This window comes from Oxyura jamaicensis, chromosome Z (assembly GCF_011077185.1).
Source record: "Oxyura jamaicensis isolate SHBP4307 breed ruddy duck chromosome Z, BPBGC_Ojam_1.0, whole genome shotgun sequence".
Taxonomy (NCBI): domain Eukaryota; kingdom Metazoa; phylum Chordata; class Aves; order Anseriformes; family Anatidae; genus Oxyura; species Oxyura jamaicensis.
This window is the reverse complement of record NC_048926.1, coordinates 50016448-50031772: the sequence shown is the minus strand read 5'-3', so window position 1 is coordinate 50031772 and position 15325 is coordinate 50016448. Positions and strand designations below refer to the sequence as shown.

The following is a 15325-nucleotide window of genomic DNA, read 5'->3' as shown; positions in this document are numbered from 1 at the left end:
CACAAGGCCACACTAGCTTTATGGCCACACATAAAAATGAAGACAAACTTTCACTCAGGGCAAAGAGCATCACCTCATGTTGGTGTGGCGAAAGAATGAGAAGGCAGCCTATAGTACTTCAGCCATAGAAAAAAAACACATTAATAGTGTAGCAGAGCAGTCACAGAGCAGTTAACTATTTAATTACATAAATTGAGCAATGCCAAAATAAATGTTCACCGGGTCATTTAGAGTGTGAGAATGTCCTGGCTACAGCAAAACCCAGCTGGGGTTCTGGGGACTCTGCAAGTTATTTAAAGATAACAGGCACATCTCCACATCATATAGCCTTGAAAATTTGTAAAACTGAGCAAAATGCCATCATTTCACTAGAGTAAGAACAATAGTTTTTCTCACAGTTGAAACCTGTTTTTATAGAAGAACTCAGATAACTGATTACCTAGGAACTATCATGTGATCGTAACTGAAATAACAAAGCTTACCCCCCACCTCTTCAATGACTGATTTTACATATAAATGTATGTCAAATCATGCACACAACACCATTGCATTAGCAGTTATGACACAATCTGAAACTGAATGCAGGACAGACAACTCACAAGACCAATGCTTAACATGGTTGGAATTATATGGAACTGTCATGTAAAACTTCAATGAAACCTATCCTATACTGATGGCATTACAATTTATTTTCAATTTGCTGCAGCAATTATTATTTTTAATTACATTTTAATTTCCAAAATTAATGTGAATTTCAATTAAAGATAAATTTGGAGAAATACCCGTCTATTCTTTCTTCTTCTTCTTCTTCTTCTTCTTAAAATGTCCACTATAAACCTGTATTTTCTGAAGAACTTTTTGGTAGCTGCATGGAGTTCACTCTCTTCACTGCAGCCAATACAGTGCTGCATTTTGGATTTTTGTCTAGAACAGTGTTGGTAACATACTAGTGTTTTGGCTATGGTCAAGCAGTACTTGTACAACATTGCACCTTTCATTCTTTGTTCCTTTCCCTCTCTATCATCTGGCTCAGGGTACATGAGAAGCTGGGAGTGGACACCGACAGGACAGCTGACCCCAAGGACCAGAGGGATGTCCTGCAGTTTATGATATGCGCAACAATAAAGTTTTGGGAAAGGAGGAGAGTACATTTGGACTCATGGCGTTGGTCTTCCCATGTAGCTGTTACACATGATGAACCCTGCTTTCCAGCAGATGGCCAAACACCTGCGTGCCAATCAGAAGCAGTGAACAAATTCTTCATTTTGCTTTGCTTTTTGTGGGTGCTCTCAGCAAGAAGATCAATGACTAAGGATAGGAGGCAAATCTGCTTTTTAATTCACCAGATAAAGAACTGAGAGTCTTACCATGAAAACTCTGAAAAACACTAAAAAAGAGTTTCCATACTGTACTCAAAGGATAGTTCAAGCTTTCCATTTAAAGACTTCTTTACAAAACTTGATATTAGTAATAAAAATTGTGTATCATACAGAAGGGGAGGTGGAACATTTCCAAGAAGATTATTTATTTCTACGCAAAGACTACATGTCTGCAATTTACAAACCAGAGGACTAACATAACCCGATGAAGCAGATTAAGTCAGACAGTCAAAAGAAGACATAGGCCCCACAGAGCCAAAAGCATGACTTTATTACCAAGTTTACAGAAATCCATGTATCTTCACATAAAAAAGCAAGAAATTGCAGAATTTCTGTAGCTTCCATTCCCAAACCAATCTGAATTTAAAAAACAAGAGTCAAGTACCATGCCATATGCCTCCTTTTTTCAACACCTAGACCTTAACTGATGCAGGAATACTGATAAATGCAGCATTGTGGAAGAATCAATGCAGCTTTTGTACAAGAAAACTCATGGCCCGTATACCTAGTGGAGTTATTTAAAGAGTCAGCATGCCTATCAGATAGGAGCAGATACCACCCACCAGGTCTCCCAGAGGACCCCAGCCAAAGGCTCTTCAAGAGACTGTAGAGTGAAACAAGAAGCAAGCAGTGAGAAGCAGGAAATGGGGAGTCTGTGACTGATTCTAGAGAGTGAGGAAGGAGACAAACAACACTGGACACAAGCACAGAAGAAAAATGCAGGGCAAGGTGTTAAAAATGATTACAATGCCACTTGCTCAGAAAAATCCTAAACCACAGCACTGCCTGACCCTGGGAAAAGTCACCACACACTTTTTCTGTTCAAGTGGCTACACACAAGGAAGGAATGCCAGCTAGGCCACCCCCTGCCCTGATCCTGCATGGAAGCTCTCCCGCATGCTGCAGCTTCCTGAACAGGCACTTTCAAGAGCTTCTTTCCATGCATCTTACATTCCTGGGTAATATAAACCTCTACACAACATAAAAAGCATTTTAGACCATATCTCTCAGCAGGATCTTTTCACGGGTAGAGTTTTCCAAGTTCTCCTCCCCACCCCAACACAATTACCTGTAGGCAGTACAGAAATCAAGCACAATTTCAAACATTTATAGCATTATAAAAATAAACAACATACAATGCTCCTGAATTCGCCAAAGCCTCCTCTCAAGCCTCCTCTATCACAGTATTTGTAAATTTATCAATAAATCTATTTTTCCAATCCTCCCACCCCCCCAAAAAAAGACCCCCCCAAAAAAATTCTTCATTTTTACAGTACTTACAAGCTGGGTTCTTTAAGTTAAATTATTTCCACTTTCTTCCAATTTTAAAATCTGCCTACAGTGCTACAGTGCCTACATAAGCAATAATAAACATTAGTACTTCCTGAATTCCACAGAAGTTTTCCTATTCACTTGACTATTTCAGGGGGCTTTGCAATTTCTTTGTTAGAGACAGTCCCTGTTGGCACAGGTCTCAGTTTTACTGTGTTCTAGGTTTTCATTTTATTTTCCTTCTCTTTGGTACACTATTTCAGTGAATGAAATTATTATTATTATTATTATTATTATTATTAGAAAAGCTTTCCTTACAAAGCTGCTTAAGAGCTCAAATCTCATCTGCTGGGAGCCCTTCATATTCCTCGTAACAGCAGCTCCCTAACATTTCAGATTGCCTTTCCCACACTCTGCTTGCAAGCCATGCCTTTCACATCCACATCTTACATGTATTTTCCATGTCCCTCAACCCAGTCTCACCTAAACTTTAAAACTGTAAACTGCACCCTCTAACTCCCCCAAATTTTTCTGGAGATTCTTTGAAAATATATCCATACTCTTCTGGAGGTACTTTAAATAATCAGGTTAATGAAATCAAATGAAATCAGTATTTTATTTTTTTTTCTTCTGAAACTTAACAAAGCCATCATGGCTTTGCTCAGCTCTTATACCCTCAACCTCTAACTAATTTTAAAAAGTCATATCTAATGTACCTTAAAAAGAGTAAAATTTTCACTGAGAAAAGAAGATGACAAGATTTCCCTCTCCTAAATAATACATCCCTACCTGTTTTTTTTTTTTTTTTTTTTTTTTCTGTACTGTTGCTACCAGATCCTTGTCTTTTCAGAAAAAATAAAAAACAAAAACCAAACAAACAAAAAAACAGTTTAGATGCTGAACACAACCTAGTTCAGGACCTATACAGTGCAAGAAAAAAACAAATGTATGTATAGAAAATGTACCTTTTTGCCTTAAGTATAATAACTCTGCAAATTTTTCTATTCTCTTGTATTTCACAGTTTGACATAGTGTAGTTGCAGTACTGACCCTTTAAACACTGACTAATACTGGAGAGTTTTGTCCACGTATCTGAGTTGCAGGTGAGCTCCATTTCACTCTGATGAAAATTCTCAAGTCCTTTGGAAGAGGTCACTCAAATCTACATTTTCATCTTCCATTTGTAGACTCAGTTTAAAGGCACACAGTTTCTTTTTCACATAACACACAATGCAACAACCCTGTATCACTTCAATACTTAGCTGTCATATGCCTGAACTAGCTGAAAACTTTTGAAGATATCAAGTGTTTCAAAACCAGCCACCAAAAAAGTAATAATGCTTCTCTATCAAAAGACTTGGTCTCATTTTTTTGGATCTATTTACTGTTGGTGGACACTGTGTAATTCAAATTTCAGGTCCCGTCATGTCCTCCTCATCCCCCGTCTTTCCCAGTCCCAGCTTTGAAAGACCTTGTAACCACTCTATGCTGCTCAGCATAGATTCTTAGGACTTTTAGAACTGGGAGGTGGGCAGGAGCTGCTCCTGATAAACTGTTGTGGTCAGAAGTCATCCAGAACTAAGGATGCCCACAGCTGTCTGCTTCCTTATAGACCTGAGAGCTTTCCAAACGAGAGAAGGAAATAATTCCCTCTTCATGCCATATCCTTTCAAAAGGTAGAGTCACCACTATTAGCTTCCCGTGAAGGCTATATTCAAATTTATCATCTTTTCCTCATCTCTTTTGCAGTAGCAGGCCACAAGAACGCCTCAGACCAGAGATTGTCTTTGGTCAGTTTATTAGCATGCCAGGGCTCTGATCCTTGACATGGATTTTAGCTCACACCTAGATGACTGCGCTTCTACCGCATCTGTGAACTGCAGGTTCAGTCTTGCCATGTCTGCTACTGTACTCATTTTCTGTCCAAAACAGCATAACCTGCTTTGGTCTTTTGTATTCAGAGACAACATGTGCTATGCTCACTGTAAGAGTTATTAAAGTAATTTACATATATATGCTACACATCAGTAGCTTTTCAGTTTAAAGTGACATTGTTTGCTGCATCCATACTTAGATATCTAACTGACTGAATGTCGCAGTACTGCCAGAGGAAAACTGAGCAAGAGAGGAAAGGAATACTAACCATCATGTATGCTGAAGTCCCCAGACATAGTAAAAGAGGGAAGCAAGAGAAAGATACTGTCTGGGATTACACTGCTTTCTTAATCATTAATGTCAACAATATGTTCAGAATTATCTGAATTTGTTTAATCATTTGCACAGCCAGAAGAGAGAAATTTTGAGATACCTGCTAATAACAAACACACACGTTCTCTGTACACAATGTGTAGAGTTCTTGGTGATTTGGTTATTTGTCAGCTTGTGAAAGAACAGAGAAGGAAAAACTGAAAGCCTTGTTGCTGGAGGTTGCAATGGATGTTAAAACCAGGTAATCTAGTGCAAGAGACTGAGACTAGACATTCCTGTAATTCTAGTAGCTATTTGTATTTAAGATGCAACATTAAAGCAGCTTTCTAAATTTGCCGTTCAGAATTACAGAAGTTTATTAAACTGTTCACGTATGCAAATATTTTCAGGACAGTACTCACAGAAGGAACAGGAGTTCCTGAGTGAACAAGGACTGCACTTAACTGTAAGTATTATAAACCTCAGATTTGAGGTATATAATAGATTATTGAGTTTGAGATATCTGTCTCAAACAAATAACTAAAATAACTAGCAGGTTCACAAGTTCTTTACAAACATGCAGAAAATATCTCACCACATGTAGCACTTCCTGATGGCTAAAATGGACTGGAAATGAATGAAATTAGTGTTTAGCAGGTTAAGTATTGCACTTACTGTGCACTTAAAAAAAAAAAAAAAAGAAAAAGAAACAGGACACGCGGCCCTGTGGCAAGAAGAAAAGAAGAATGATGGTCGATATTTGAGGATAGCATTTAGTAAAATATATCATTTCTTTTGAATTTTATTGCCTCCTTTCTTCTTGCCTTCTCCAAAACTGTCTTACATTTTCAGTTGCACTCACTCCTTGAGCATAAAAAATTCAGCAGTATTATGCTATCCTTCTCATTTTGTTAAGGTTAAACGCCTAGTTAAAAAAAAACTCAGGATATTTGGTTCACTGCTAGCCTGCTGAAGCTGCCCTGCTCAGCCTTCAACAAGCAGTAATTTCATGGTGCCACAGCCCTTCTCAGGGGCAGGGTAATATTGCATGGTTTGTCTGGTTACCTCTTCAGAGCAGGCACCCACTTACCTGCACACATCGTACCCCACATAATGAGTATCTATTTCAGTTTAGGCTAATGGTAACCACTATAAAACAAAAAGCAGCAAAATTTAAAAAAAATCGTGTTCCCACAGCTCCTACTAAAAGGGAACAGCTCACTGATCACAAAATCGTTTTTGCTGTTATACACCCAAACAAAGTTTACAATCTCTGGGGGACAGCTGAAATACACCAAGCAACTTGAGAAAAAGCACAGGCCTGTTCAGGACCACTTGCACGGTTGTGCTCTTTGACAGGCAGGCAGGAAAACATGGACACAACTTGGCATAGCTCATAAACCCTTTTGTCACACAGGCTTTGAGGCACACAACCAAATAAACACTATCTCAGTATGTCCCCAAAAGTTCTTGCTGTACCTCACTGAACTTGCAATGCTTCCACTTCTCGTGGCCCTGTTGCCAATACATATCAAGGAGTTGCATAAAGTTACAAGAACTTTTGCATACCTGTCACAGGAGAGTGCAGTTTGTTACAAATTTCCTTTTCCTCCTTGCTTCCATCTGAATTGCAGTCACTAAGTGACTCTTCATCCCAGCCCACGCACACACAAGGATCTTCCACAGCATTACAGCTTAAATGTGAACTGTATTCTTTCTGTATTACAAAATAATACTCTAGAAGCATCAAGTCTGTTACAAGATTGTGCCGGTTTATTATACAGGCTGTATTTCTCAGGTATACTACACCAGAATATCTTTATAACCTTTATGCGCTAATCAATTTCTTTAAAATAGCCCCACTCAAGATCTTTTTTATCCTTTGTCCTTCCCTGTTCTGCCCCAGTTACTACATATTGTTAATGCTTTCTCTGAACACGCTTCTTCCTTCACCCGAGCTCTATCTGCACTGTTAACTGACTTCTTCATCCTCTTGCTGGCTTGAATAAGCCCATTTCTTTGTCCCCTTTCTCTTCTTTGTCTTTAGATACACAACCAACACTGAACAATACTTCTACCAGGGGAGGTCAGCTGAAGACAACTGCTCTCAAATACAGTATGAGATGTATGCTCTCCTAATCCAGAAAACAAACTTCTGTTGCAGTGACATCCCCTGCCTTTAGCCTGGTTCACCATCTCCTGCAATATCCCACTCCCCAGTCCCATCTCTTGCTCTGTTGCCATCCCTCCTCTGTCTCTCCCATGGCTTGGGCTGAGCTCCAGCAGGCATTGCGGAGTTGGCACCAACGCTGCTGCCTGCACAGGGGAGGTCACTACACGTATCTCTGGGAACAGTAAGTGCAACAAATATGCTGGGTAAGGTACAACCAGCAATTTTCCTGAGAACAACCCTGAAAATCCCCCCTTTCTGAAGCTCTTATACCGTATTTGACTGTTACCTTTCTGTTTTTCCTCTTTCCTCACCTGCTCAGACCTGTTAGCTTTATCTGAAGTCCTCTCCCATCTTCAAACATATGTTCTTTCCAACCTATGCAGGCATTTCTACTCAATCCAATGCCCTTGCAAGGCACCCACCCCACCATTTTGGCACAGAATAAGCAAGCACTGTTTTCTTCTCCTTCAGCAGGGGATGAAGGCAAATGTGCAACATTCACAGGATGCTTCTCTTCTCACTTTAACTTGTGACAAAGAAGGAAGAAAATATTGCTGCTTTTCCATCCTGCTATATAACTCTACAAATCAACAGATTAAAAATGTACAGGCTTTAAAAAAAAAAAAAAAAAATGTTATTTGCTCATACATACATACAATCTTGAGAAATCAAAAGATCTGGTCAAGCTAGAACAAAATCTGCTCTTAGGCACACAGTTGAGGATGAGGCCTTTTAATCTGCATAATTTGTTGTTTTTTTTTTTTGTTTTTTTTTTTTTTTCCCTTTATTATTTATCAAGACGTAGGACAGCTACATTTTAACATCACTATAATTATTTCTTTTGTAAAAAACGGAAAAATCAAATGCTTGAATCTTGTATGTTTACAAATCAAAGAGAAGAAGCTGACCATAAGAGCCAACTTTGACAGGAAACATAAAAGGTCATTGTACATAACAGAAAGAGTGAAGCAGGAGCTCCCAGACAGGTTCTGCTTTCTTGTTAACCCAGCAGCAAGTCTCAAGTTAAATACTGTAATCATGCCAGTCATTAGTTACTGTTCAGCCTCCTGTCTCCAGCCCGGAAATTAGTCTGCTAGGAGCCCAGATAGCTGAACAAGCAGTCACGTTTTATCATATAACTGAGTCTGGGAGGCCAATCTGAAGGAAAGCTACATATGTTCTATATTAGGGAGAAAATACCTATTTTAAAAGAACTTAATTTACAGAACAATAAAGAGCATGCATTTAAAACACAGCAATGTAAAAAAAAAAAAAAAATCCCTTATAACTCTGATGTGATTTGCAAGGGAAGTACACATAACCTTAACCTATAAAATTTTAGTTAAAGAGTTATGAACTGTTGCTAAACTCAGTTTAAAATTAAACTACTGAGGCCTTTTTTTACTGTAAAGCATTATGGGGCACCTATTGCTACTAACAAATGAAGAAAACATTGCCTTCTGCATTCTGCATGAACTTATTAGGTTTAAAATGTAAATTACAAATTACTGTTGAACAGAATAAAATTTTAAGGTATCTTACATTTTTGTCATGTACTTCAGCTCATGTAAAACAAAAAGTAACATTTATCAATAGCTATAACCCATATAATAACTTTTTACAGTTATTATATGAGACTTTTCATCTTTCACTGAACAATAGTACAATAAATTAGTAACTGTTTTTGAATATTTATGTCTTGTCATTTATATTTGGAAATATACAGTGTATGTGAAAATTTTCCAAAAGTTAGCATGCACACATTGTGTCCATAAAGTCTAAAATGTAGTGTCTTCATAGATGTTCTACACCATTTAAATCTAAAATCCAGTAGATAATGGAACAGATGAGAAGGAAAGACTATACATTTCTGTTTGCTAAAAGTTCAATAGCAGCCAATGTGTTTACAAACATTCAAGCTGGAGGTGGCCTCCATAAAGGAGCCAATAACAGAACTGACTACAGAGCAGAGAATGTAAGACAACGGTGAACAATATTTTCATTATAGCCAATAGGTTCTTTACATGTAATTTGATGGGTTAGGTTTGATGCACTGAGACACTTCCACAACAACAAAAACTTAGGTAGCTGTGAAAAATGGAAAAGCTGCTTATTTACTTTAAAGAAATTAAGCCCTCCCCACAAGCATACTATACTCTGCCTAACTTGACAAGCACAATAGTACATATGTTCCCTTGCCTACAACTAGTTTGCTCAATATTTTGGTATGTATGTATATTTTAGGTATGTATATCTATTATGTTTAAGCCATACATAAGAAGTTTGCTACCACATCTTGCACAGTAGGTTACTAATTCATATCACAATGTTTTACTGCAGAGAAAGCACAAATCAGGACTATGCAACTGATGCTACATAAGCATCACAAAGCCAGAAATTCACTGAAGACTAGGAGAAAATTTGTTTAATCCTGTCCACCACTGCAAAATGGATATTATAAATGCATATTATAAATGCAATTATATTTATTTTATATTTAGGCTATATTTTTGTGACAATAGCAGAAGCAATTTTAGCCTACTACTTACAGAAAACAACCAAAAAAAAACCCACCCACCCCCCCTCGGCTTTAAAAAAAAAAAAAAAAACATTTTATAGCTTAAATGACTTAAGACATTATAAACATCACATTGCTCTAGATTGAATATAAGACTTTGAAACACAGATGACAAATAGGGACACCAAATTATAGATGTTTTCTTCCCTTATGCGGCTTAAATTATGCAGTTTAAAGTTTCACAATGAATTTTACGAAAGAAGACTGCAACGCTTTCATCACAGCAAAAAATAGTTACAAGACTTCTAAGTACTAGAATCTTCTAAAGAAGTAACATAATACTTCTATTTAAAGTATAACCATCCTGAATAAAAACTCTGATCCATCATTACAGTTAGATTCTGTCATGTCTTTTAACAGAATTCCACAGCCCTGAAACTAGTCAGATTCTAAACTAAAAGCAAATCTTAATCACAGGCAATTGCATCTATCTGACACAAAAAGAAAGCTTACCAAGTTATCTGGCAAAAAAAAAAAAAAAAAAAAAAATCAAATATATATGAATGCAGTCAATACTAAAAAGAATAAAAATTAATTTGCAATACTGTGATTCTATCACATTACAGTCCAACCAGAGCTAAAATCTATCTGTTGAATGTATACAATTGTTGAGATACAAAATGTATGCTCCATCTGAACTAAGGCTTAAAATACTAAGCAACCTCACATTGTCCAACCCCTTCAGGCTGCTTTGAAAATCCATCCTAAATGGACAGGTAGTATTTCCTTTTTGCTAGAAGACAGGTGTGCATTCTACAAAGATCGATTCCTGAAAACAGCTCTAAATATTAACGAAGTACTTAACAGACTGATGTTTCCTACTTTCCATGCTAACCAAAATATAAAAGAATTAAGTCCTTGGGCTTAGTTCACAAGAATCATCTAGAAAGAATGGGTTGGATATAATACATAACAGCAAAAACTAAACCAACAGTAAAGTCGGTAAATTTGGTTTTAAGAATGAAAGTAATAAGCGATTAAAAACAAAGAAACAAATTCATCCTTTACATTTCTCTGTTGCTTGTGACATCTAGTGGGTATACAAAACAAACTTGGAATAGCAAGTAGAAAATCCTGGTTTTTTTGTTTGCTTGTTTTTGGTTTTGTTTGTTTGTTTGAGGGTTTGGTTCAGTTATTTCCTTTTTCTATAAGGAAATCATTTCCATTTCCCCCATCAACAAATGTCAAAAAACGTACCAGATATTTTCAAGATTTACATGCAGCTTTCAGTACCTCAGAGCTGTATTTGCCACAGAGAATTCCATGGCAGAAGCCATTTCTGAGGACACAAAGGCAAGAAGGTGTTTGTGAGCAGACAGCATGGGTTTTCCAAGGGCAAATGATGTCAGTGCTTTCAACCCTGAGGTCACTGGTACAAAGATACAAAGGGAGCTGTGGATGTTGCTTGACTTAGCAAGGGTTTTGAGTGAGCCTCCCATAGAGAGATTGCCATTAGTGAGATACAGGCTAAATACATGAATAAAAGCGAGTGAAAAACTGTCTGGACTGCTGGCTTAAAGAGTTGTAAGAAGTGGTGCAAAGTCCAACTGGAGTCTAGGAAAGAGGTACAGATCCTCAGGGATCAGTACTGGGAGAAGTAACAGTTTAATGTGCTCATTAACAACGTGGAGGGTGGTACAAGAGTGCACTTTCAGCAAGTTTGCAGATGATGCCAAACTGGGGGCACCAGTCAATATGTTGGATAGCAGAGTGGCTATCCAGAGTGACAAGGACAGCTTGAAAAAAAATGGGCTAGCAGTTATCTCAAGAGGTCCAACAAAGTCAGAAGTCTCACATCTAGGATTGACAAAAGTGATGGAACAAAACTGGTGGAGTCTAGCTGCCTGCAAACCTGCTCTGAGAAAATGATTATGGGAGTCCTAGTAGACAAAAACCTTAACACACATCAGTGGTCCACCCCTGAAGCAAAGAAGGCCATCTCCATGGGCTGTATCAGTATGATCATACCATCCAATTCAGCAAAGTGTCCCTTTGCCTCCATTTGGCACTTGTAAAACTGCATTAAAGTACTGTGGACATTTTTCACTCTCCAACAGAGAAGAGAAATGGACATAGAGAAAGAAGTACAAGGGAAGGAGATTGCATTGGTCAAGGAACTAGAGCTCTTGCCCTGTGTAGGAAGATTGATGGAACAATGTTTAGCCAGCATTAAGAACAAAAGGTTTTGAGGGTTACTATCTACCAAAGGATGCTGAGAAACTGGAGCCAGACTTTTCCTGGATGCTCACAGCTCTCAGACAAGAGGCAACAAACACAAGTTGGAACATGCAAAACTCTGATAAGATGTTAATGTAGACATTTTCACCATGAGGGTGAAGAAATAATGGAACAGGATGTCCAGAGAAGCTGTGGATTCTCAAGTCACTGAAGGTGTTCAAAACTCTACAGACAGGACACACACCACAGAATCATAGAATCATCTAGGTTGGAAGAGACTTCCAAGATCACCTAGTTCCAGCTCTGACCTAACACTAACAAGTCCTCCACTAAACCGTATCACTAAGCTCTAAATCTAAACATCTTTTAAAGATCTCCAGGGATGGTGACTTCTCTGGGCAGCCTATGCCAATGCCTAACAACCCTTTCAGTAAAGAAGTTCTTCCTAATATCCAACCTAAGCCTCCCCTGGTGTAACTTTAGCCCATTCCCCCTCATCCTGTCCACAGGCACATGGGAGAATAGACCAACTCCCACCTGCTACAGCCTCCTTTCAGGTACCTGTAGAGTGCAATAAGGTCGCCCCTGAGCCTCCTCTTCTCCAGGCTAAACAGTTCCAGCTCCCTCAGACGCTCCTTGTAAGACTTGTTCTCCAGACCCCTCACCAGCTTCGTTGCCCTTCTCTGGACTCGCTTGAGCACCTCAATGTCCTTCTTGTAGCGAGGGGCCCAAAACTGAACACAGTACTTGAGGTGTTGCCTCACCAGAGCCAAGTACAGGGGGACAATCACTTCACTAGCCCTGCTGGCCTGAATAAGCTGACCTGATCAGATGTGACTGGAAGGTTGGACTAAACGGCCTAGTGAAGGTCCCTTCTCATTTATATTTTACTGTGACTCTAAGAAGTCTATTTCTGTTCTTAGGGGGTGTGAATTAAGAATGTGATGTTACAAGAGTAATCTTAAACTTTATATTTTCTATCCATGTAAATGACTCCATCCTTCTTTTTAATGTTAATAAGCCATTGAATATTTTAAAGGAGTAAGATAACAATTCATACACGCATTCAGGATTTCACACTGTTGTTCAGTTTCTTCACTATCCTTTTTGATGAGAACTATTTTCAGTAACACCAACTTTAAGAAAGACAAAGAATTATATTAATGCTAAGCTACTCAACATCAGTTTTGATTATTGTTGACAATCTTATTTTAAAGGATGTACGATTATTATTATTGTTCTGAAAAGCAATTCTCACTATATCCATTCTTTAAAAACCCATCCTAGCTGGACAGTAATTTAGGTTACGCTTGTCAGTTTGATACACACAAAACACCTTCTACAGTTACATCTAATGTTGAGCAGTTCTACCTTAATCTTTCTCCAGAGTTGTCTTGGTTTCAAAATACAAATAATGTTCCCATTTACTAAAAAGCAAAAAGTATAGATTCTGAGAGTGATAAGTTTATTCTCGATGACTACATATGGACATAGTGCCTAAATTATTTTTGTGCTAATCACATAGTGTAACACTAAAAATGTTTTGTTTGGAATCATTAAAACTGACTTTATCAGCATCTCTATGACCTTCTACAGAAGGCTGAGGAATTCCTCTAAAAGATTTGACCCCTAATTCACAACAGCACTTTAAGTTAAGCTGTGTTTAAGTTGCTTTGATGAATAAGAATAGTTTCAGAAACTGATCTCACTTATTATGGTAACCGGTTCTTTTTTTCCTCCTTCTCTTACTTTTTCCTGTATGACAGAATTAACCAGAACAAGTAACTTCTCAAATCCCTCCCATAAAAGATTTGTTATACAGAAAAACAATCCTTCATTTAGTTACATGTATGTGATTCTACCAGAAGCAGCAATTTGCTCTAATGTTATTTCATGTATCAGAAAGTAAAAGATAACTGATCTTTTAACTATCATACAAACCAAATAAGCACCCTAAATTATTCTAATTTCTAACAACTGTGACAGCTTTTCCAACCTGGAGTGTAGCTACTGTAAAGGAAAACTTTATAAAAGTATAAGTAATAAATCTCTTTATTTATAAATAATAAATCTCATTATTTATAAATAATAAATCTCAGCTTACTGGTTCAGCTGGCAAATACACTGTATAAAACACGTACATGCACATTGTTGCATATAGCTACCCATAATTTTCTTCCTTATTTATTTCTTTTACCTCTTTCACACTGAGGGCCAGTAAATCCGTAGACACATGCACAGCGATTAGGTCCAATACACCGTCCTCCATTCTGGCAGCCTTTTTCACAGACAGCTTTAATTAACAAAAAAAAAAAATAATGTTTTTTAAAGTTATGCTAATGACATTTCAGATTCACATATGGGCTTTTCAAAAATTATTTTTCCCTTCAACTACTCTAAGTCTTTCTGGACCTGACGATCAAACACCAACAATAATGACTGTTCAGGTCAAATTCCATTAGTACTTACAACTGCTTCACCTTAATTGCAAACAGCTGTTTAATTAATCATATTCAGCACAGCTTTTTAGCAGACACTTAACTTCAGTGTATTTTTAAACAGCTGTGCAGCACTAGTCACTAATCATAAGAACTCACATCCATCACCAAAGTTATCAGATACAAACTCAGCTAATTTGTGCACAGATTAAGTTGTACTATCCACTCCCAACAGCAACAAAGCTCTCAGGAAGGGGAGTTTCATGGAGAGTCAGATAACTCAGTGCTCAGAATTCATACTGCTAGCAGAGCAAGCATGTCACTTGGAGCAAGGGAAAAGAATTAGCAGTTTAACTTATCTTTAAGTACCTTCAGAAACTATGCTTCCTGAAAGCATAAGGAACCACCAAAGGAACAAAATTCTTTTTTCTTGGTATAAATCCACAGAATACATAGACGGAGAGGGTACTTTTACACTTGTGGAACTTCTGTGCACCCACTCATGCTATTTATCAATATTGTGAATCAAGAAACAAAGCCTCCCAAAGCACTGAAATCTTCTCAATTTGAAAACAAGACTGTTCATCAGCTTGTTTGAAAAATACCATTAAAGTGTTTTAATCAACTCCATCTATTATCAAGTTCATTGCTTCCAAGACACATAAACCATGTTCAGAGTTAGCATACACTCCAAATCAACTCATTTCATCTGAAAGATAGTCCCAATGTCTTCAAGTCACCTGAACAGCAAAGGGATTCCAGTTTAGTTTCTGTTTCTACACTGCCTTCCTACACAGGTCACCCCAGATTGAAAATGGGGGTTGTTACATATTTGAGTATCCAGTGCAAAAGAACCTCAGGAATTTAAGAGTCAGTAAATCTTTCATATTGGAAAAATGCACTGTATCACCATGGTGAACATAAAAATATTCACTGAGAGCAGTTTCCAAAGTTCATTCAGATTTTCTGGGTTGCTTTAAAGACACTGCTTAAATAGCCAATCATTTTCCTTTCCTTTCCTTTCCTTTCCTTTCCTTTCCTTTCCTTTCCTTTCCTTTCCTTTCCTTTCCTTTCCTTTCCTTTCCTTTCCTTTCCTTTCCTTTCCTTTCCTTTCCTTTCC

The 15325-nt window shown here is 37.7% G+C and overlaps 1 protein-coding gene across 1 annotated transcript in view; it reads right to left on the bottom strand.

Moving 5' to 3' along the window:
* The window catches only part of FBN2 (fibrillin 2), a 177018-nt gene that overhangs the window by 154906 nt on the left and 6787 nt on the right, over positions 1 to 15325 (bottom strand). Inside the window, exon 5 of the mRNA XM_035309941.1 lies at positions 13965 to 14060. Within this exon, the coding sequence (XP_035165832.1) occupies positions 13965 to 14060 (96 nt within the window). The remainder of the gene's footprint in view (positions 1 to 13964; positions 14061 to 15325) is intronic.